This window comes from Macaca mulatta, chromosome 5, assembly GCF_049350105.2.
Source record: "Macaca mulatta isolate MMU2019108-1 chromosome 5, T2T-MMU8v2.0, whole genome shotgun sequence".
Classification (NCBI taxonomy): domain Eukaryota; kingdom Metazoa; phylum Chordata; class Mammalia; order Primates; family Cercopithecidae; genus Macaca; species Macaca mulatta.
Genome location: NC_133410.1, coordinates 112,083,036 through 112,107,442, shown reverse-complemented (window position 1 = coordinate 112,107,442; position 24,407 = coordinate 112,083,036). Strand labels below are relative to the sequence as shown.

The window sequence follows — 24,407 nt, the reverse complement described above, 5'->3', positions numbered from 1 at the left end:
GGTTCTCTATTCTGTTCCACTGGTCTATGTGCCTGGTTTTATACTTGTAGCATGCTGTTTTTGTGACTATATCCTTACAGTAGAGTTTGAAGTCAGGTAATGTGATGCCTCAGGATTTATTCTTTTTGTGTAGTCTTTCTTTGGCTATGTGGGCTCTTTTTGAGTTTTATATGAATTTTAGGTTTGCTTTTGTGAGTTCTGTGAAGAATGATGATGGTATTTTGATGGGACTTGTACTGAATTTATAGATTGCTTATGACAGTATGGTCATTTTCACAATATTGATTTTATTCATTCATGAGCATGGGATGTGTTTACATTTGTTAGTGTTATCTATGACTTCTTTCAGCAGTGTTTTGTAGTTTTCCTTGTAGAGGTCTTTCATGTCCTTGGTTAGGTATATTCCTAAGTATTTTATTTTATTTTTTTGCAGCTATTGTAAAACGGGTTGAGTTCTTGATTTGATTCTCAGCTTGGTCGCTGTTGGTGTGTAGGAGTGCTACTGATTTGTGTACATTGATTTGGTATTCCAAAACTTTCCTGAATTTATTTGTCAGGTAAGGAACTCTTTGGATGAGTCTTTAGGGTTTTCTATGTATATGATCATATCATCAGTGAACAGCAACAATTTTACTTCCTCTTTACTGATTTGGATGCCCTTTATTTCTGTCTGTTGTCTGATTGCTCTGGCCAGGTCTTCCAGTACTGTGTCAAAGAGAAGTGGTGAAAGTGGGCATCCTTGTCTTGTTCCAGTTCTCAGGGGGAATACTTTCAACTTTTCCCTGGTCAGTACAATGTTGGCTGTCGGTTTGTTGCAGATGACTTTTATTTCCTTAAGGTATGTCCCTTCTATGCCAATTTTGCTGAGGATGTTAATCATAAAGGATGCTGGACTTTCTCAAATGCTTTTTCTGCATTTGTTGAGTTGATCATATGATTTTTGTTTTTAATTCTTTTTTTATGTGGATGTATCACATTTATTGACTTGCATATGTACCTGCCTCCCTGGTATGAAACCCATTTGATCGTGGTGTACTATCTTTTTGGTATCCTGTTGGATTTGGTTAGCTAGTGTTTTGTTGAGGCTCTTTGCAGCTATGCTCATCAGGGATATTGGTCTGTAGTTTTTGTTTGTTATGTCCTTTTCTCATTTTGGTATATGCTAATACTGGCTTCATATAATTATTTAGGGAGAATTCCCTCTTTCTCTATTTTTTGGAGTATTTTCAGTAGGATTGGTACCAATCTTTCTTTGAACATCTGATAGAATTCAACTGTGAATCCATTTGGTCCTGGACTTTTTTTTGGTCAGCAGTTTTTAAATTACTGTTTCAACCTCACTACTTGTTATTGGTCTGCTCAGAGTTTCTATTTCTTCCTGTTTCAATCTGGAAAGATTGTATATTTCCAGGTGTTTATCCATTTCCTCTAGGTTTTCTAGTATGTGCACATAAAGATATTCATAGTAGCCTTGAATGATCTTTTGTATTTCTGTGGTATCAATTGTAATATCTCCCATTTCATTTCTAATTGAGCTTATTTGGATCTTCTCTCTTCTTGATTAATCTCACTAGTGGTCTATCAATTTCGTTTATCTTTTCACAAAACTAGTTTTTGTTTCATTTATCTTTTTTCCTTCCCTTGTTCAGTTCTGTTGTTGAAACTCTCCAGTGTATTTTGCATTTCTCTAAGTATGTCTTTCATTTTCAGAAGTTGTGATTGTTTTTTCTTTATGATATCTGTTTCTCTGGAGACCTTTTCATTAATATCCTGCATTGTTTTTTAAATTTCTTTAAGTTGGTTTTCACCTTTCTCTGGTGCCTGCTTAAGTAGCCCGATAATCAACCTTCTGAATTGTTTATTTGGCAGTTCAGAGATTTCTTCTTTGTTCGATCCATTGCTGGAGAGCTAGTGTGATCTTTTGGGGGTGTTATAGAACCTTGTTTTGTCATATTACCAGAGTCACTCTAACTGGTTCCTTCTCATTTGGGTAGACTGTTTCAGTGGAAAGATTTGGAACTCAAGAGTTGCTGTTTAGATTGTTTTGTCCCATGGGGTAATCCCTTGATGTGGTGCTCTCCCCCTTCCCCTAGGGACGGGGATTTCTGAGAGCCAGACTGCAGTGATTGTTATTGCCCTGCGAGTCTAGCCACCCAGCAGGGCTACTGGCCTGCAGGCTGATGCTGGAGATTGTCTGCAAAGAGTCCTGTGATGTGATCCATGTTCAAGTCTCCTAGCCATGGATACCAGCACCTGCTCCAGTGGAGGTGGCAGGGGAATGAAGCGACATCTGTGGAAGTCCTTGGTTGTAGCTTCGTTTAGTGCACTGGCTTTCTCAAATGCTGGTTATGCTAGCAGTGAAGTTGTTGTGTGAACAGACTCAGTACTTCTGGTTAACCAGGATATTGCAGGCAGTGGAATTACTTGTTTTCTTCTTTAGAGCAGGGTTGTTCTTTTATCAGTTTGAGTTGATTGGTCTCTGGCCAGGAGGTGGCCCTTTCAAGAAAGCACTAGCTGCAGTAGTAGAAGGGGGATATAATCTTGCCCTACATTGGCCAGGATGAGTACTTGGGTTTCTCAGGTGATGGGCAGGGCCATAGAGGTCCCAAGGGTTTATGTCATTTGTCTTTGGCTACCAGGTCTGGTAGAGAAAATCCATCAGGTGAGGACAGGGTTAGGCGGGTCTGAGCTCAGACTCTTTTTGGGTGGGGCCTGCCATGACCACTATGGGGTTCTCAGGCTAATGGAATTATGTTGCCAGGGGGATTATGATTGCCTCTGCTGCATCACACATGTCACTAGGGAAGTGGGGAAAAGCCAGCACTGACAGGCCTGACCCGGCTGTGTGCGGTGGCTCACGCCTGTAATCCCAGCACTTTGGGAGGCTGAGGCAGGTGAATCACGAGTCAGGAGATCGAGACCATCCTGGCTAACACAGTGCAACCCCATCTCTACTAAAAATACAAAAAAGTTAGCTGGGCGTGGTGGTGGGCGCCTGTAGTCCCAGCTACTTGGGAGTCTGAGGCAGGAGAATGGCGTGAACCCGGGAGGCAGAGCTTGCAGTGAGCAGAGATCGTGCCACTGCACTCCAGTCTGGGCGACAGAGCGAGACTGCGTCTCGAAAAACAAAACAAAACAAAACAAAAAGACAGGCCTTACCCAGCTTCCATGAAGCCAGCAAGACCAGTCTCACTCCTAGTGTGCCCCCCCAACAGCATTGAGTTTATATCAGTTTATATCCAGGCATCTGGTGAGCAGGGCTGAGATCTTGCCCCAGGCTATAAGCCTCCCTGCTGAGAAAGCAAGCATGGTTCTCAGGCCTCACCCCTCCCCACCTGCTCACACCTTTGGCTGTACCCATATCTGTACTTCCTGTTCACCACCCCCAAGCTCCTGGATTCTGCTCAGGAAGATTCATGCTTGTCGAAAATATTACAAAGTTCATCCGGGAGCTTCCTTCACCCTGTGACTCCCCTCCAGTTCTCCTGGGTGCCTTCCCTTCCCCAAAGACCTCTGTGAGATAGGCCAGGAGTGGCTTCCCTGAGCTCGAGCTGGGGACTCGCTCTTTCCGGTGCTTCTTTTCTCAGTACTGTTATATTTTGCTTGGCTCCTGAAATCCCAAGTCTGACATTGGTCTGAAGCAGAATTGGGGAGCAGAAAAGCTATACCTGGTTAAGTAGTCTCTATATCTATAATCAGGCATAATGATGGAGTCCAGAAGCTTACTGAGAAAATGAGACTGATGATATTGTCATTTGCATGCTCTGATGACACATGGTTTGTTGATGTACAGTAAACAGAGTAAATACGGTGTCAATTATAAATAACTAGCCGAGGCGCACACATGGCATGTTTGTTTCATGGTTGCTGCTTTATAAGTAGCACTGACGTTGTAAATGTTGATGGTGTTGTGACATTAACGGTAGTACTAGGTAATGACTAAGTATATGGACCCTGGAGCCATCTTTCCTGGTTCTGAGTCAGTCCTCTACCACTTAATAGCCATTTGAGTATGGGCCTCGTAGTCTTTGTTGATAAATGGGGATGATAATAGTACCTACTACAGTAGGGTCACAGGCAGTAATTTTTAACTATTATTGTTGTTGTTGCAGTTACCAGCTGGTATAAACGTGTAAGTATATGCAGCATGAGGCGTTGTAGTATAGTCCAAAGAATTCAGACCTTGGTGTTAGACTAGGTTCGTTTCTTTCCTCAGTGTACATACTTCTGCTTAGTTGTGGGACCTCAAGAAAGCTACTTCACTTTTTGGAGCTTTAGTTTCTTCCTCTATTAAATGGTATTTACTGTACATGTTTATTATGAAGATAAGAGTGTATGAGTGCCTACTTTAGAGGCTGATGTGTAGTAAATGGTTGACAAATGATACTCTTATTTGTTTTAGGGTTCATGGGTTTGCTTAACAACTCAGACTGATATGGGTCCTTAGTCATGAGAGGTAACCCTGAGCTGCTATTTGCTCTAAATAAGGCTCAGAATTTCAGTATGATCAAATAGGGTCAGACCAATCTGGAACCAAATTAAGTTGGTTGATTAGCATTTGGAATAGTAATTTTAAATGTAATTTAAACCTCTATAACTTTTTTTTTTTTTTTTTGGTATTTTCTCTTAGTAAGAGAAAAATTTTTAATAGACTATTTTTTTTTTTTTAGCATGCATGTCAGTTTATTCACCACACTTCCACCAGGAACTCTCACTGGTTAGGGAATGAAAGAATTGAAGGAATGGGGGATGTACAGGTGGAAGTAAAAGGCACACCTTGAGCGTGCTATGATGGGTTGAAGGGTTGAAAAGAGATTGGTCTGAAATTGATGAGCCTCCGATTTCAGAAGCTCAGGAAGTTTGTGCCCAGGAACTATGCATGCCTTCAGCCAAATCCCCTGCACCTGATGGAGCAGAAGCAGGCACTGCCTACCCTGGCCTGGGCCGTCTGCTGGCCGTCTGCTGGCTCTCATGTCAGGCATTTTCTGGGCCTGGCTGTTGCAGCTAGTGGGATCACTAACGTTGCATGGCCATGGCGTCTTGGCCTAAACAAACAGGGGAGGCCTGGCTCTGTCTACACAGCAGCAAAAAAAGGTGACTGATTAGCAGGAGATCTGTAGTGCACAAATAATGGGAGAGGGTGTGCTTTTCAGCATTAGACAATAACTCCAAAATGTAGTGTAAACTCACAAGGAGGGGGTGACTCAAGGCTGGACACATGACTAAGTAAGAAAATGTGACTCTGTAAGCTGACCCAACTTCTGAACAAACCTCCTAATACAGTCACAGTGTGTTTCAGTCCCCTTGACTCTAAACCATCACAGAAGCAGAAGGAGGAAGAAGTGGTGGACTGCCCAGCTGGAGCCTGGGAACTGTCATGACTGTCTAGATCTCTGAGGTCAGAGGGCGTCACAGCCTGCTCAGATGCTGAGCCTGGGACGGAGGGGGAGAACAGGATATAGATTCCCAGGAGGGCTGTCCCCATGTCCGTCTCCCTGCCCGTCTGGCTCCTTGGGCCTCCTCTTTTACCGCTGCTTCTTGGTGTCTTTCTTGGGCCTGTTGTTCACAGAAGGAACGGTAGCCTTGGGCTTCCTTGTCACGTCAGCACTTCTGGGCTCTGATGGTTCAGCGTCCGCCTCGTGGGACTTGAGAATGGGTATGATGAGGGCCAGCACACAGATGAGTTGGAAGATGGCTCCCAGGAAGAGTCCATACCGTAGCGGGTTCTCCAGGAAAGTGGGCTTGGGCACCTCTGGAGGTGAGAAGTCTAGGTCAGAGGCCATGGCCCAAGTTGCTTGCTGCCTGAGGTCTCTTCTGACTCACCACTCTTCAGAGCCAACTCTCGCACTGCCGCCCCGCTCCCCTGGAAGAGTAGACTTTGTAGGTTCATGGCAAAATTGAACAGAAAGTACAGAGGGTCCTCACATACCTCCTGCCTCCTTGCCTGCATAGCATCCCATTCTTCAACATTCCCCACCAGAGTGGTACACTTGTTAGAATCAATGAACAGACTTGACAGGTCTTTATCACTCCAAGTCCACACTTTACATCAGGGTTCATTCTTGGTTGTACATGTTGTGGGTTTGGACAAATGTAATACAAATGACTTGTATTCACCGTTGCAATATTGTAAAGAATAACTTCACTGCCATAAACATTCTCTGTGCTCTGTTTATTCATGCCTTCCTCTACTTAACCCATGGTAACCACTGATCCTTTCACTGTCTCCATAGTTTTTTCTTTTCCATGTCAAAAGACAAAATTACAACAAATGTAGTTGAAGATAAAATTGTTTTTTATTTGTCATTCATGAATCAGGAAAGCATCCATTCTACAAAATACAATGAGCACTTTCATGGAAGTATAGTGGGTTTTGTAAGGAACAAAGAAACAGAACAGTAGGAAAAAAACTGATTGATTAACATGAGATTACTTCAGGTTACTTTTCTAGAAAGGGTAAAAGCAGAGAGAACCGGCCAGTGTGGTGACTTACGTCTGTAATCTCAGCATTTTGGGAGGCCAAGGTAGGAGGATTGCTAGAGCTAAGGATTTTGAGACCAGCCTTGGCAACATAGTAAGATCCCCATCTCTACAAAAAAATAAAAATAAAAAATTAGCTGGGCATGGTGGCATACACCTGTAGCCCCAGCTTCTCAGGAGGCTGAGCTGGGAGGATTGCTTGAGCCCAGGAGGTTGACTCTGTAGTGAACCATGGTTGTGCCACTGCACTCTGACCTGGGTGACAGAGCAGAGCAAAACCTGTTTCAAAAAAATGCAGAGAGAACTTCCTTACTCAGGTGAACTGGAATCTCAAGTTTTCAGGAAAAACTGGTCTGTTTGCGGATCTACCTGCTTCGTTAAAGTTTCATTTTGATTAAGTGGTACTTAGCATGAGTGACTATTTTGGTTTGATCTGCTCTGCTGAGGCCTAGTACAGGAGCTCAGTCAACAACAGCCTCCTATAATATTTATTTAACATTCAGAATGTCATATAGTTGAAATCATACATTATGTAGCTTTTTCAGATAGGCCTTTTTAAAGTAAGATAAAATTTTAACCTATAAATTATGTTTGTGTTGAAAAAATATATCTGGGAAGATTGCCCTCTTGAACCAACTTGCAAATTCCTTCAGGGAGCTGGGAGACGGGAAGGAGACTTATGCCCTGCCAAACAGATCATCAGCCAGAGCCTGGGCTTAGTGTGTTGATGTGTTGTGGCTGAATTGCTCTCACACCTTCCTTCTCATGATATTTTTAACTGTATTGGACTAAGTCCACAGTGTAGAGTTATAAATAGGGCTTGGGGGAGTGACATGGTCATGCTAATAATTAGGTGCCTCTTCAGACCTGCATCTGTAAATATGTGTTCCATGTTTGTTCATTGGAGAGGCCGAGTCCTGTGTGGGAGAAGAGCGGAAAAGAAAGCAAGTTGGCTGGGCTTGGCACACGGCATTTAACAGAACAAAACCTTCCCATTAACCAGACCTTAAAAGCCAGTTTGGTGATTACCTGTTGTTTTAAATCTCATCAGTCAGTCACTCTCTCCTCTAGCAGCTTATCAAAATATTTCTTCCAGTTAGGATCAGTTTCTGGCAGATACCTATCTTGATCTTGATACACACCCAGTGATGTAGTGCCTCTTACAGTTTTGCCCTGGGCAACTGCCTAACTGGCCATTGCCATCTTAACGTGGTCATCCGGCTCTTACCTGTGTGGAACTTAGTGTTGGCTTTTCCTTCTCGACTTAGAGTTTTAGTACTTAAGGAAATACTTGAATCTGTTTCTGACAAAGGAGGGGAAGCCCCTCCATGCCTGCACGATTTCCTTCTGTATATTGTTCATGGATAGATGAACTGAAAAGATTTGTTTGCCACTTTCTGTTCTGCCTCCTGTCTTGAGTCTTCCTCTGGGAGATAAAGAGTGGAAAGAGTCCAGATACGGTGGCTCACGTCTGTAATCCCAGCACTTAGGGAGGCTGAGGTGGGCAGATCACCTGAGGTCAGGAGTTCGAGACCAGCCTGACCAACATGGTGAAAACCCATGTCTACTAAAAACACACAAAAAATTAGCCAGGTGTAGTGATGCATGCCTGTAATCCAAGCTACTAGGGAGGCTGAGGCAGGAGAATCGCTTGAACCTGGGAGGCAGAAGTTGCAGTGAGCTGGGATTGCGCCATTACACTCCAGCCTGGGCAACAAGAGCAAAACTCCATCTCAGAAAAAAAAAAAAAAAAAAAAAAAAGTGGAAGAAGAGTGGAAAGGGATAGGAGAAGAAAGACTTAAGGATTTATGAAGAGGCAGACTTGGGTCTAGACACTGAGATGGAGCAACATCTATGAACATCTAGGAGGCCAGTCATCTTGGGCAGGGGTTAACAAATGTGTTCAGTAAAGAGCTAAATACTAAATATTTTAGACTTCCAGGGCCAGATGGTCTCCATCATGTCTACTCAACTCTGCCACTATAGCATGAAAGCAGCCATATGTAAAATGTAAAGGAAAAGGCATGGCTGTGCTCTAGTAAAACTTTATTTATGGGCACATGTCCATTCTTACTTAGCTTGCTAGCCACACAGAAACATGTAGTGAGCTGCATGTGGCCTGTGGGTGGCAGTTTGCTGTGAGGTAGGATAATATAAGAAACCTGATGTTAATAAGTTTTGTAGTATCTGTGCTGCCTGTGTATTCTCTGTAGAGATCCTTTTCGTGCTCACTTAGCGAAGTGAAAAATAACTGGAAATGCTAAATGAATCCAGTGAGTAGAAGGGAGTTGAGCTGACTTTTGGGCAGTGGAGAAGTATTCCCCCTGGAGGCCGGCTGGGATAGTGGCAGCAAAAAGCAGAGTGAGAACCACAGGGCAATGAGAGACTGCTGGCTACACACCATAGATTCAGTCTTTCATTCATTCTCTGCTGATACCTTGGTGGTTTTGTGTTTCGTTTTAAAAGGGGAAGCCAATCTTTTTTTTTTTTTTTAATTATTTCAGCAAAGCAATTTACTTCTGCAGAAGAGTGCCACTTGCGTCACTCAAGATCGCAAGAGCACAGAGTACAAAGGAGACCAGGGGTTTTTATCCTTAACGCAGTTCCTATCTCTGTGCCACTCCCCCATGGACTGGGGTTGGATCGCACAATTTGAGCTGACCCGATTGGCTATTTGTACATATTGTTTTGAATACAGAAGGGGAGGAGGACAGAGGTGGAGCGTGTGAGACGTGCAGTTTCAGGGGAACATGGGGTACAGGTAACCAAGGGAACAGATGTGAGTTATTGACTAGAGCTGATGGGAAGAGGGTAGGCTGTTTACGGTAACTAGGGGCAAGGAAGAACAAGAAAGTTGAGTTTGAGAACAAAGGATAAGGAAATTAACAAGCTAAACTCTATAAGAGAAACTCAGAAGACTTATTGTATCTTACATGACAGTTGAAGAAGCATCTGTAGGGAATCCAGAAGGAGCATTCATGAAGGTATTATAAGCCCGGAAAAAGCACATGAGCACTGAGCTGACTATTGAGCCGGAGATGGCCTCAGACAGCAATGGCATCAACTTGTCAGGCTTTGGGAGTGAGCAGCTGGACATCAATGACGCACTAAATTACGTCTTGCCTTATTTCTTATAGAAAAATCTGTAAGATGTAGACTCAATGTTGTTACTGTTAGGGACAAGCTGCCCCAGGAACCGCCTCCCTGCCATAGTGCAGCTGACCCTTACCCTGAATACTCTGCAACTGCATTCCTGAACCCTTATCTAAGTGCCACAGCAAGGTCACCAGACTTGCTACACTAAGCAAACCCTACTTATAACCCTGCATGCAGCACAGGGAAGGTCACGAGAAACGTGGATAAATCACAAGAAACGTGGATATACCCTCTTGTAAATTCCTCCGGTCATGAGATGATATGTGGTAAAGTTAACTGACAAGACCAAGAAGCAGCTTCTCCGCTCCTTCTGGGATCTCCATCTGGTTCGACCTTCCTGCCCCCACTTCTGCCTCCACCATGTCTGTCAGGGTGACCCAGAAGTCCTACAAGGTGTCCACCTCTGGGCCCTGGGCCTTCAGCAGCCACTCCTACACAAGTGGGCCCGGTGACCACATAAGCTCCTCGAGCTTCTCCCAAGTGGGCAGCAGCAGCTTCCGGGGTGGCCTGGGTGGAGGCTATGGTGGGGCCAGTGGCATGGGAGGTATCACCGCCATCACGGTCAACCAGAGCCTGCTGAGCCCTCTTAACCTGGAGATGGACCCCAACATCCAGGCCGTGCACACCCAGGAGAAGCAGCAGATCAAGACCCTCAACAACAAGTTTGCCTCCTTCGTAGACAAGGTATGGTTCCTGGAGTAGCTGAACAAGATGCTGGAGACTAAGTGGAGCCTCCAGCAGCAGCAGAAGACAGCTCAGAGAAACATGGACAACATGTTCGAGAGCTACATCAACAACCTTAGGCGGCAGCTGAAGACTCTGGGCCAGGAGAAGCTGAAGCTGGAGGCGGAGCTTGGCAACACGCAGGGGCTGGTGGAGGACTTCAAGAACAAGTATGAGGATGAGAACCATAAGCGTGCAGAGGTGGAGAATGAAATTGTCCTCATCAAAAGGATGTGGATGAAGGTTACATGAACAAGGTAGAGCTGGAGTCTCGCCTGGAAGGGCTGCCTGATGAGATCAATTTCCTCAAGCAGCTATATGAAGAGGAGATCTGGGAGCTGCAGTCCCAGATCTCGGACACATCTGTGGTGCTGTCCATGGACAACAGTCTCTCCTTGGGCATGAACAGCATCATTTCTGAGGTCAAGGCGCCATACGAGGAGATCGCCAACTGCAGCCAGGCCAAGCTGAGAGCATGTACCAGATCAAGTATGAGGAGCTGCAGACGCTGGCTGGGAAGCACAAGGATGACCTGTGGTGTACAGAGACTGAGATTTCCGAGATGAACCGGAACATCAGCCGACTCCAGGCTGAGACTGAGGGCCTCAAAGGCCACAGGGCTTCCCTGGAGGCCCGCATTGCAGATGCCGAGCAGCATGGGGAGCTGGCCCTTAAGGATGCCAATGCCAAACTGTCCGAGCTGGAGGTCTCCCTGCAGCGGGCCAAGCAGGACATGGCGTGGCAGCTGCTTGAGTACCAGGAGCTGATGAACGTCAAGCTGGCTCTGGACATCGAGATAGCCACCCACAGGAAGCTGCTGGAGGGCGAGGAGAGCTGGCTGGAGTCTGGGATGCAGAACATGAGTATCTATACGAAGACCACCAGCAGTTATGCAGGTGGTCTGAACTCGGCCTATGGAGGCCTTCCAAGCCCCTGCTTTGGCTCTGGCGTGGGCTCCACCTCCTTCAGCTGCACCAGCACCACCAGGGCTGTGTTTGTGAAGATCAAGACCCATGATGGGAAGCTGGTGTCCTAGTCCTCTGACATCCTGCCCAAGTGAACAGCTGCGGAAGCCCCTCCCAGCCTGACCCTCCTGCGGCTCTCCTGGAGAGCGGAAGAGTAGCACAGGGAACCGGAGACCCACTTGAGGCCCAGCCCTAGCCCTCAGTCTACCCACAGGGGAGTTTACTACCTGGGCACCCCCCATGCCCATGCCTTCGGCTACAAAACAATTCAACTGCTTTTTTTTTTTTTTTTTGTCCAAAATAAAACCTCAGCTAGCTCTGCCAACAGCTAACCTTATGGTTACCTGTTTTTTTCAAATGTAAAAGATGGGTATTCTGAAAAACCATACAAAGAGTCCCTCTCTTCAGCCTGCGTCCAACAACTCATGAAATTAGAAATTGTCCAACCACAGGAAAACAGCCTGGCTAAGATTCAAAGTGTAGGCAAAAGCCTGCAGAGAGTGAAGAGAATCCTCATGGGCCCAAGGAGCATCCAGAAAAGTCACTTCAAACAGGTGGGAAAGCAGAGCAACAGGAGGGAACAGGGTGCCTGGGCATTTGTGGAGAGCGCTGCCAAAGAAAAAAGGCTCCGGAGTCCAGCTCCAAGGGAGCTGGAATGGCCTCACATAGAACAGGTGCATGAGAAGTTAGCAGGAAACGCCGTCTATATCAAGCCTTCATTCACCCAAGAGCATAAGGCAGCAGTCTCCTCTTTGCTGAAACCCTTCTCCATGGGCGTGCCTTCTGCCTCCACCCCTGCAAAAGCCCTGCCTGAGGTCAGAAACAGATCGAAAGACTTACCCATTTTGGTTTTAGAAAATGCAAAGTTGAGTTAAAACCAATTGTACATTCCAGAAAAGTTCTCTCAATAGACTTTTCTCACAAAGACGCCTCCATTCTCTGCAGCGAAGAGCCTCATAAATGCCCCTTCACAAGGGGCTTTTTCATCTTTAGGAGACCCGAGTCTTCAGGAAAATCTTTTTCTGGAAGTATTTGCTCCATCAGAATGTTTTAAAAATGCCACTGCAAGAAATGCCTTTGAACAAAGCATTTTTATGGAGAACACTACTATGCCAGAAGGCACCGTCTCTGAAAACACAACCTACAACCATCCACCTGAGGCACATTTTGTTGGCACTGTGTTCAACTTAGAGAAGACTGTGAAACACAATGGGAATACAACAACATGGGCACTGGCCTGTCCCCCGAGCCCAAAAGCTTCAGTTACCCACTGCTCTTATCCCCAGGTGATCAGTTTGAAATTTAGCTAAACCAGCAACTACGGCCCCTCATCCCCAACAATGATGTGAGAAGACTCATTTCTCATGTTATCTGGACCTTGAAGAGGGACTGCTCTGAGATCCACATGCAGTTGGCCTGTACCAAGCTCATCTCCAGGACAGACCTCCTGTTTCATCAGTGAGCAGCAAGAAGCAAAGGTGTCCAAGGCAGAATGGGATATGGACCAATGGAAAACTGAGAGCTGTATCAATGAGAGCACGGAAGCCCAGAGCAAACAGAAAGAACAGAAGTCAAGTGAGGTGAGGACCACACAGAAACATGAGACCCAGACTTTCCCATCATTTAGCATCTGCTAGGAAAGTGCCCACACAGGAGAACCTGGGACTCCCAGACCATAGTTTGTCTTGGCCATGTAACTTCGGTCATGACAGTGATCTCCCACTTTGCTCATTTAGAGAGTGAAACAGATTAGTACACAAGGTAAACTGTAGGCTGGACGCGATGGCTCACGCCTGTAATCCTAGGACTTTGGGAGGCTGAGGTGGGTTGATTACTTGAGGTCAGGAGTTTGAGACCAGCTTGGTCAACATGGTGAAACCCTGTCTCCAAGGGGAAGCCAATCTTAATGTCCACCCATTTTCTTTAATAATGAAGCTGTATTATTTATATCTCAGAGAATTAATTCATTTCAGGTAATTTGTTGGAATTTTCCTTTCACATTTTTCAGTATTAACGATCTTACCTGTTTGTACTACTAGCCTAAAAGTTCATTAATTTTTAGGTGATAAGTAGCTGTTGTTAATAATTTATTTTATGTTTGTTTTATTGATTTATTTGTGCATATTTAACCATCTACCATAATTTTTACCTTGTATCAACAGGATTCTTACTACAGATTTAATGACCTTAACTACAGATGGATCTCTTTGGATAACTGGACCTACAGCAAGGAATTTAAAATCCCCTTTGAAATTAGGTATGTATGTTTGTGGGTGTATTTTTATTATTATTTGAACTTTTCTTCTTTTTCTATCTAGGCAAAAATCTTGTGTTTTGTTTGTTTAGGTTACATATCTGAGAGTTAAGTAAGATGAAAGCCTTGTACTATAAAAGTGAATATATTATTTATGTTTTGTTTTGTATATGAAGATGGTGCTACTAATCAACAGTCACCAAATGGTGTCTTATGGAATCATTTTTCCAGTTGTTATAATGGAGCCATCTAAACCTACTCAGATCTTATGTAGATTTCCTCTTTCCCACTCCCTTGTAATCATCAGAGTATATATTTATTATAATATTATAATATATACTCTTGATGATTACATTATGATTAGCAATCATAATGTAATTACTAATGTAATTAGTAATGATTAGTAATCATTAGAGTAGATATTATATTGTCTAGTAGGATTATAATTTGCTCTATGTCCAGTAGATGTATCATTTGCTCTATGTAGTACTAACCAGCCATTGAGACTATGACCTTGACCTATACTACGTGGTGAGGCCAGGAGGTGAAGCACAGGTATTGTTTTCAGTAATGTTCTGTTGTTATAAGCAAATATTTCCATATGAGGCAGAATGTTACCCAAAGTTACCACTACTACTGCTAAATTAAAAAAATCCTTCCGTCCCTTTTATGTGATTTTTTTTTTAGTAATTATTTACTAGTCTTTTAAAGGGGGAAGAAGGCCAGAATACTGTTATCAATATCATGGAGTTTCTGCTGTGCTCCAGGCTTTTATTTACAGATAATCTTTAGAGTATCTTTCATAATGGTTCTATTTCACCTTGAACTCAACATATCCTATTAACTTTCCCCCTTAAAACTTTATATTCTAACAGCTTCATTGTTTCTCTTAATGTAACACCATTTTCCAATCTATGTCTAAGGTGCTTTGGGCTTATTACATCTTTTCTTCATCTTCCTGTGTTCAGTCTGTTCTGGGTCTTGCAAATTTTTGTCTAACATTTCTCTTGGTTTTGCCCCTTCCATCTCATTTCCATCTTTCCATCTTTGCCTAGAAGATGAGTGCCAGGAAAGAGGCCAAAGCTGCCTAATCAAATTTCTTGCTTCATTCTTTTATTCTCCAATCTTTTCTATTTAGAAACATTAGATTAATCATCCCAGAATATTGATTTTGCCAAGATAGGTATTCGCTCAAGAATAGCAAGTGTCTGTTTTACTTGGCAAATCAAGTATAAACTTCTCACTTGTCTCTGAAAATACAGCTGAATGATGTCTGTCCCTGTAACACTGCCCACACCTCTCCGCCCCTTGGATTTGTCCAGCTTTTTCCTCCTTAGCTCTCCAGCCCAAATTACACATATGAGTCAATTACCTAGTAATTCATGCTGTCAACACTTCCTTGTTTTGGTTTCGCTCTTTGCAGGGGTAAGGGGAATAGAAATGCCTCTACCCAGGCATTTCTACCTAGTTAAAAAAAATACTTTATTGATATATAATTAACATACTGTACAATTCAGTAATTTAAAGTATATAATTCAATGGTTTTTAGTATATTTACAGTTACAAAACCATCACCACAATCAATTTTAGAATATTTTCCTCATCCCCCGCAAAAAGTTACACCCATTAGCAGTCGTTTGCCATTGCCCTTGAATTCTTACCCCAGCCCTAGGAACCACTACTTTACTTTCTGTCCCTCTGGATTTGCTTGTTCTGGTTACCTCATATAAATGGAATCATACAATATGTGGGCCTTTGTGACTGCCTCTTTCACTTAGCATAATAATGTTTTCAAAGTTCATCCATGTTGTAGCATGTATCAGTACTTCATTCCTTTTTATTGTTGAATAGTATTTTATTGTATGAATATAACACATTTTATTTATTATTCTGTTCATTAAGTTCTTGTTTCTATCTCGAAATCTTTTCTTATGAGATAAACTCTGATAGCACTTGTAGTTGTTCAACAATATTGCCAGCCAGCCACCAAATGCCAACCAGATTGCAGACTCCTTAAATTCAGGCACTATTACAGTTTCCTGTAAGGCTTAGCGGAGTGCTGGGTGCATAATATTCATTTACAGATGATGGTTTTCTAATGTGTTCTCTTAGACAGTGTCAGTAAATGTAGTTTGTGAGAACGTTTTATGTCTATTATTTAACTTGGTTCTCTTTTTCTTTTTTTTGAGACGGAATCTCGCGAGTGCAGTAGCAGGATATCCGCTCACTGCAACCTCCGCCTCCTGGGTTCAAGTGATTCTCCTGCCTCAGCCTCCCTAGTAGCTCGGATTACAGGCAGCTGCCATAACACCTGGCTAGTTTTTTGCAATTTTAGTAGAGACAGGGTTTCGCCATGTTGGCCAGGCTGGTCTCGAACTCCTGACCTCAGGTGATCCGCCTGCCTAGGCCTCCCAGAGTTCTGGGATTACAGGCATGAGCCACTGCTCCCAGCCTAACTTGGTTCTCATAATAACTTTCTGAAGTATTAACTGGAAAAAGTCAATATATTTGGAATTTATAAGTTGTGCTCTTGGTTTTATGGTGATTTATTGATACATTATGGAGAAAGATAAGCTGCATCACTCAAAGAATGTAAGTATGTTTTAAAGCAGTACTTCTGAAAATGTCACTGGAAATTACCTTTAAGAATTTTTTTTTTGTGGAATATTTATTTCTTTAGGCCTTAAATAATAAAAAAGAGACTTATCTAAGTTAATGTTTTACACATCTTGTTTTAAAAATCTTTTCTTTTTTTTAGCAAGTGGCAAAAAGTAAATTTGATTCTTGAGGGAGTGGATACAATTTCAAAAATCCTGTTCAATGAAGTCACTATTGGGGAAACAGACAATATGTTCAATAGATATGTAAGTTTATAATGACATCAGGTTAAAAAACCATTTATGTGTGTTTATGTTAATTGCTTTTGTGAGTAGAGAAAAGTAAATGCATAATTGGCCATGTGACAAATACAAGCTCATTAAAGCACTGGATGAGTTACTTCATTTCTCAGTTGCCAGATTTGTGAAATAATGGAAACCTTACAAACCCCATGGGGTTAGTGTGGGGATTTAGTAAGCTAATTATATAAAATGTTGGCAAGTTCTTGGCACATAGGAAGTGTTCAAAATATGCCAGTCCCTTCTTTGGTGATACAGTTTCATTGGACAAATGATTTTAAAATAAAATGTCATTTCCTTTCTGGAATAGTTACATTAAGAGATTATATCCTGATCTTCCTTTCCTTTCAAAGGTAGACTTTATCAAAACAAAAATAACTCATGACTTAGAAATGCATGCTGTTCATACCAGAGAGGCAGGTTGTCATGAAGCGTCTAGGAAACACTTGGCAGTTCAAGGCCACATATAAGTAGACAGAGCAGGCATTCCAGAGCTAAAGTTATTTTTTGCTCTATCCATTTCCCTAGAACCATCATTCTGCCAGGAAAAATAGAAGGAGAAGCCTAGAAACTTGGACTGGGTAGGAAAATATGCTTAGTTTTAACTAAAAGTGGACAACTAAGTGATACAGTATTTCAGAGAAGTGTTTCCCTTGCAAGGAGGCTAAACCTAGATTGGCATTATATTACGCATCTTTCATACAAAATGCCTTTATCTAAAATTTTACACACAAGACTACTTCCACATCATGGGTTTGTCTGTTTGTTCCCTTCAACTTAGAGCTTTGATATTACCAATGTGGTCAGGGACGTGAACTCCATTGAGCTGCGTTTCCAGTCAGCAGTGTTGTATGCAGCACAGCAGAGCAAAGCTCACACACGCTACCCGGTGCCCCCGGACTGCCCTCCACTTGTGCAGAAGGGTGAATGCCATGTCAACTTTGTCCGGAAGGTAATGGTCTCTCAAACAGGTCGGGTTTTATTTTTGAGGACAGGATGTGCTGGCTTATGAAATGCTTATTTGGAGACTCCCATGGCATTTCAGAAGTTAGGAATCTCTTTCCTGATCCCTTAGTGGGGTTTGAAAATTTGAGATAAGAATCAAAAGATTATTTGAAATATTGTGGAGAATCTTTATCTTTTTCTAAGTTTTCTTCCTGAAGCGTGTTCAGAACTTAGGTAACAGAAAAAGAAAGGAAAAGAAAAATATGTGGTTGAAAATGGAACTTTACAAATTATTTTTTTAACAATTAAGTTTATCAAACTTTTCACCAGATTGTGAAAATGTATTAGTGATTCTTGTTTCTAGGAAGGCTTCTGCAAATATTAGTATATTTGATGATATGTTCTTGCATCTTACTGTCGAGTTCTCATAAAATCTAACATAAAGATAACAAAGTCCACAAAAGTAATTATTTTTCTTTGAGTCTGATTCCATTCTAGAGGACTTGGATCTATTTTACTACATGATTAAATTAGTATTCTGTGTGACACTTGGTTTTTTAATGTTTATTTCATTTTATTTCATATTTAAAAAATTTAGTTGTATAAACTATACATAAAATTTATCATTTTAATAATTTTTAAGTGTACAGTTTAGTAGTGTTAAGTATATTTACATTGTTAAGTAACCATAGAACTTTCTCATCTTGCAAAACTGAAACTCTATACCCATTACCCATTATATTATATTATACCCATTATAGTTTAAACAGTAGCTCTCCATTTCCTTCTCCCCAGCCCCTGGCAACCACCCTTCTACTCTTTTCTTTCTTTCTTTTTTTTTTTTGAGACTGGGTCGCACTCTGTTGCCCAGGCTGGAGTACAGTGGTGCGATCACAACTCACTGCAGCCTCCACCTCCCGGGCTCAAGCGATCCTTCCACCTAGGTCTCTTGAGTAGCTGGGACTACAGGCGAACGCCACCGTGCCCAGATGATTTTTGTATTTTTTTTGTAGAGACAAGATTTTGCCATGTTGACCAGGCTGGTCTTTAACTCTAAGGCTCAAGCAATCTATCCACTTTGGCCTCCCAAAGTGCCGGGATTACAGGTGTGAGCCACCTTCTTTTCTGTGTGTTTGATTCCTCTAGAAATCTTATGTAAGTGGAATCATACAGTATTTGTCTTTTTGTGACTGATTTATTTCACTTAGCGTAATTTCCTCATGATGCATCCATGTTGTAGCATGTGTCAGAATTTCTTTACTTTTTAAGGCTGAATAACATACCATTCTATGCATAGACCACGTTTTGTTTATCCATTCATCCGCTGATGGACATGTAGGTTGCTTCCACCTTTTGGCTGTCGTGAATAATGCTGCTATGAACATGGGTGTACAAATATCTCTACATGACCCTTCTTTCGATTCTTTTGGATATATTCCCAGAAATGGTGTGGTTAGATCATACGGTAACTCTATTTTTAATTTTTTGAAGGATTGAATTTATTTATTTATTATTTATTTATTTATTTGAGATGGAGTCTTGCTCTGTTGCCCAAGCTGGAATGTACTGGCGAGACCTCGGCTCACTGCAACCTCCGCCTCCCGTGTTAAAACAATTCTCTTGCCTTGGTCTCCCGAGTAGCTGGGATTCCAGGCATGCACCACCACACTTGGCTAATTTTTTTATTTTTAGTAGAGATGGAGTTTCGCCATGTTGGCCAGGCTGCTCTTGAACTTCTGACCTCAGGTGGTCCACCTGCCTTGGCCTCCCATAGTGTTGGGATTACAGACGTGAGCCATGAAATTTAGTTTTAACAACAAATGTAGTGATTGGGCTCATTGTGAAGACACTAAACATATTTTCCCAATACTCTTTAGGGAGAACTGTTACATTAGCTAATATGTTCTGATTAAATTAAGTGGCTCTCTTTCAGCTGGATGGATTTACTATTAAATTATGTTTCCTTAATATAAGTACTAGGGTTAAAATTATACCTCCTCCTGTTTGATTCAACCTACCCAAACTTATGTCAATGACCCATTAACCATTTGTTCAAACTACTGTAATAACAGCCTTAGAGTATTGCTTTGACAAGTAGTCAAGTATTCCATGGAATATTTGTACACTTATAATTCTGGATAAGATTTATCTTTTGATTCTTTTGCCTTTGGCTTCCAATGACACAGTGGTTTAAATGCTAGAGGTTGTAGTTTTTACCTCTCCGCTTCCTTCCTTTCTTTTCTTTTCTTTTTTTTTTTTAAGATGGAGTCTTGCTCTGTCACCCAGGCTGGAGTGCAGTGGCATGACCTCAGCTCACTGCAACCTCTGCTTCCCAGGTTCAAATGATTCTCCTGCCTCAGCCTCCTGAGTAGCTGGGATTACAGGCACCTGCCACCATGCCTGGCTAATTTTTGTATTTTTTAGTAGAAATGGGGTTTCACCATGTTGGCCAGGCTGGTCACGAACTCCTGACCTCAGGTGATCCACCCACCTTGGCCTCTCAAAGTGCTGGGATTACAGGTGTGAGCTACCGTGCTGGCTTCCCCTTCCATTTTTAACCTTTATCAAAACTGAAACTAACCTGGATCCTAATGTGAAAAGTTACTTTTCAAGTCATTAATAAAGATAATATAAATGTTATATATATATTCATATGCTATTTTCCCTCCACCTTCTATTCAATTTGTGGTATTTAAAACATACTCTCAAGTTATCTAGATAGAACAAAGCCCTTTGTCACTGACATCAGGAATCATACCCAGTTTTCTGCTATCACAATGTTTTGGAAACTAATCTTAGGGTAGACTTCCAGAACAATTGCAAGTTGCATCTAGGTATTTCTGACTAGATTGACATGGTCCAGTGGGAAGATACCTGAGTTGGAAACCAAGTCAAGAGTCTTGGGTTTGAATTCTGGCTTTGTGAACATAGAATAACTTTAGGCATGCCCATCATTTGTACATGGAGCTAATCCCTGATATGAGGATATAGTGAAATAACAATGTAAGTGCCCTTTGCATGTTGTAAAGTGCTATACAACCATTCAAAAATTAGAGTGGTGATATCTATTTTGGAGGCTTATTACTATAATTACAGGTAATGAACAAGATGCTCAGCTTAGCTTATTATGAAGTTAGTGGGTCTTTACTTTAATCTCTTAATCCTGTTATCTTCATAAGCTGAGAATATACGTCACCTCAGGACCACTATTGTAGAAATTGATTGTAGGACATGTGTGTTTGAACAATATGAAATCTGATTGTAAAACGTGTGTTTGAACAATATGAAATCAGTGCACCCTGAAAAAGAACAGAATAACAGCAATTTTCAGGGAACAAGGGAAGATAACCATAAGGTCTGACTGCCTGAGGGGTCGGGCAGACCAGAGCCATATTTTTCTTCTTGCAGAAAGCCTATAAATGGATGTGTGAGTAGGAGCAATATTGCTGAATTCTTTTCCCAGCAAGGAGTAACCCTGGGAAGGAATGCATTCCTGGGGGTAGGTCTATAGATGGTTGCTCTGGAGTGTCTGTCTTATGCAGTTGAGATCAGGACTGAAATATGCCCTGGTCTCCTGCAGTACCCTCAGGCTTACTAGGATTGGGAAATTCCAGCCTGGTAAATTCCAGTCAAACTGGTTCTCTGCTCTCGAACCCCATTTCCTGTTAAGATGTTTATCAAGACAATGCGTGCACAGTGGGACATAGACCCTCATCAGTAATTCTAATTTTGCCTTGCCTTGTGATCTTTATTGCCCTTTGAAGCATGTGATCTTTGTGATTTACTCCCTGTTTGTACACCCCTTCCCCTTTTAAAATCCCAAATAAAAACTTGTTGGTTTTGTGGCTCAGGGTCATCATCATGGTCCTACCAATATGTGATGTCATCCCCAGAGGCCCAACTGTAAAATTTCTCTCTTTGTACTCTTTCTTTTTATTTCTCAGACTGGCTGACACTTAGGGAAAATAGAAAAGAACCTATGTTGAAATATTGGAGGCTGGTTCCCCCGATACTCTCTTTCACCAGTTCTTTGACCCTCTGCTTTCCTTGTAGCAACCTAAGTCCCCTCTTGTCTCTGCTTTCTTTTCTGTCCAGCATGGATAACGGGATTCATCACTTCAGCTACCCTCTTACCAAGGTTTGATGCCATCTTTCTTGTTTTCCATTTACATCTCTGGCCTTTCCTTGTAAGTCTCTTTATCCACATCCTTGTTCTCCTAAAAGTTATATTATAGGGTCTTTCTCTGTTCTAGACTCTTTTCTCATTTTATACCCTCTCTAGGCTATCTCATTTTTCATTTCTTCCATAATAAATCTATTTGCCATTGTCTTCCAATATTGTGTCTTCAGCCCAACTTTTCTTCAATTCCAGATCTTACATTCAGATGCTTATTTAGCATCATCCCTTGTCTGATTCACAGGGACCTAAAGCTCAGTATGCTCCACACTGCACTTGTGATCTACATCCTTATCCCAGGGTTCTGTCTCTTGCTGAATGGAACACTATCCACAACAGGTACTCAAGCCAAAAACTCGAGTTTTTCTTGACACCTTTCTCTCCTTTTTCTTTCTTCAATCAATTGCTTAGTCCTCTTGATGATGCAAATAGTACCTCTTCAATAGCTCTTCAGTCTGTTCACATTTCATTTCTGCTACTATCTCTTGAGTTCAGTCATACCTTGCATGAAATATTGCCCTGATTGCCTAACTGGCATCCCTGAAGCTTCACTTGCCTTCCTCTAGTTAATCATTCACAGAGCAGATAGAATGATCTTTTCAGAAAAAAATGATCACAGCACTGCTCTTCTTCAAACTCTTCAACAGCTTCTCATTGCCTTTAGGCCAATGTCGTTGGGTCTTAGCTCTCTTAGCTCTGTCTGGCCCATGCTCACTTCTCCAGTCTTCTCCCTGCCTCTTCCCATTCTCCCTGCCTCTTCAGCTCCTGAAATGCATCATACTGTCCTGCACCTCCTGACCTTTGCACATGCTGTTCCTGCTGAAAGGAATGCTTCTGGGCCAGGGCAGTGACTCATGACTGTAATCCCAGCACTTTGGGAGTCCAAGGCAAGTAGATTACTTGAGTTCAGGAGCTTAAGATCAGTGTGGACAACATGACAAAACCCCAGCTCTAAGAAAAATACAAAAATTAGCCTGTCCCAGCTACTCAGGAGGCTGAGCGGGGAGGAGCCTGGAGGTTGAGGCTGCAGTGAGCCAAGATTGTGCCACTGCACTTCAGCCTGGGTGACAGTGAGACTCATCTCAAAAAAAAAAAAAAAAAAAAAGCTTCTACTTGCCTTTTGCCTGCTCACAGTGGATAAATGGTACTCACCCCTCAGGGCCATTTTTTTCAGGAGAACTCATCTTGATACCTATCCTCCTCAACCTCTGACTATATGTCCCCTGCCTATTTCCATTGTAAAACTCATTATACTTGTAATTATTTATTCAGCGCCTGAATTTCATGCTTGACTGTGAGCGCTATAAGCAGAAGAACTGTGTCTGTTGTGTATACTGAAGTACTCCCAGCGTGAAACATAGAAAGCACTTCAAAAAAAACTTCTTGAAGAGGTCAAGAGTGATTTGTCACCCTTAATGGGGAAAATAGTCTCTCTCATAAGATGTTGATTATTTTGCTGTCCTTCTTTTCCGTATCTCCAATGAAAAAAATTACAAATAGATACTAAAATTCTCCCATAAATGTCCCCAAGATGGTTTTCATTCTGAATATGAGAATCTGGTGCTTAAGTGGTAAATTTAGACAGATGTGGATGCTATAATTTTAGTTCTTTGTTTTTCTCTCTAGTAAAAACAAATTTATCTCTATCTTAGGTAAGTACAGAGCTAAGGAAATAATACCTAAATGACAAAGTTTGGCCAAATCTTCAGGTTCTGTTCTACAAATGACTCCATCTAGAAGGATTTTAATATTTCCTCTGGTTCTTGTTACTTTTTTTTCCCCCCATAAAATGTATGACCCAAACTTGTTCCTTTTTAAAAGCTGAACTCATAGCTTTACATGTTTTAATTAACTGTTCTGAAAATATTTTTTTCTTTTAAGAAGTAGAAATTAGAAAACATTCTGTGTGAAAGGGATTTATTTTACAGAATTATTTCTTATTTTTGAATTTGAACTCTGTAACTTAATATGGAAGTTGAGTGTCATTAAGGGAGAGACACGTACCAAGGTCAAATAAGACTGGATAAAATATCTGCCTTGGCCACCTGTGTCAGGGGCTAAAGATCGAACTGATTGTTTTTGGGCTTCATGTACAGAAACAAGGACTTCTGAATTCATACCTGAGGTTGGCAAGTTTAGCCAGAGCTTTTTAAAACCTATTTATAAAGTGTTTGTCTTTCAATATGTTTCTTCATTCTTTTTTTTTTTTTTTTTTTGAGACTGAGTTTTGCTCTTGTTGCCCAGGCTGGAGTGCAGTGGCACGATCTCAACTCACCATAACCTCCGCCTCCCGGGTTCAAGCGATTCTCCTGCCTGAGCTTCCTGAGTAGTTGGGATTACAGGCATGCACCACCACACCCGATTAATTTTGTATTTTTAGTAGAGACAGAGTTTCTGCATGTTGGTCAGGCTGGTCTCGAACTCCCAACCTCAGATGATCCACCCACCTTGGCCTCCCAGAGTGTTGAGATTATAGGTGTGAGCCACTGCGCCCGGTCTCCTCATTCTTTTTAATTATTACATGTAAGCGCAATATTCTTTGTAGCCATTAGATTTAAATACAGTAGTTAGGTTCAGAGATATTATAGAGAAGTTTAAAGAGGAACTATTGAGTTGCTTCAATGTAGTATGCATTTGAAGAATACATGTACAACTCTTCATAGATTTTATGTTCTTAGAACATTTCTGCCAAATTTATCTCTTTCATATGTTATATGTAACATAGATATATTGGATATACTGAATATTGTACTATCTATTGTGATGTAACAAATTATGCCAAAACGTATCAGCTTAAAAAAACATTTATT

The 24,407-nt window shown here is 41.8% G+C and overlaps 1 protein-coding gene and 2 pseudogenes across 5 annotated transcripts in view; 2 read left to right on the top strand and 1 right to left on the bottom strand.

Annotated features, from left to right (window-relative positions):
• Positions 1–24,407, top strand: part of MANBA (mannosidase beta) — a 135,188-nt gene that overhangs the window by 20,581 nt on the left and 90,200 nt on the right. The window contains exons 1-5 of one of the 4 annotated variants that reach the window (XM_078002036.1): positions 12,502–12,904; positions 13,487–13,581; positions 15,768–16,170; positions 16,337–16,442; positions 17,257–17,427. In XM_078002036.1, coding sequence (XP_077858162.1) covers positions 16,428–16,442; positions 17,257–17,427 — 186 coding nt within the window. In that variant the 5' untranslated portion in view covers positions 12,502–12,904; positions 13,487–13,581; positions 15,768–16,170; positions 16,337–16,427. Of the gene's footprint in view, positions 1–11,600; positions 12,905–13,486; positions 13,582–15,767; positions 16,171–16,336; positions 16,443–17,256; positions 17,428–24,407 lie in introns of those variants that run through there. The other 3 variants (XM_078002035.1, XM_001101549.5, XM_028848647.2) reach the window with 3 other exon arrangements.
• On the bottom strand, positions 5,472–5,841 carry LOC114678468 (protein MANBAL pseudogene; annotated as a pseudogene).
• On the top strand, positions 8,194–11,419 carry LOC712602 (keratin, type II cytoskeletal 8 pseudogene; annotated as a pseudogene). The gene has a single exon (XR_013417242.1). The product of XR_013417242.1 is annotated as a keratin, type II cytoskeletal 8 pseudogene (transcript).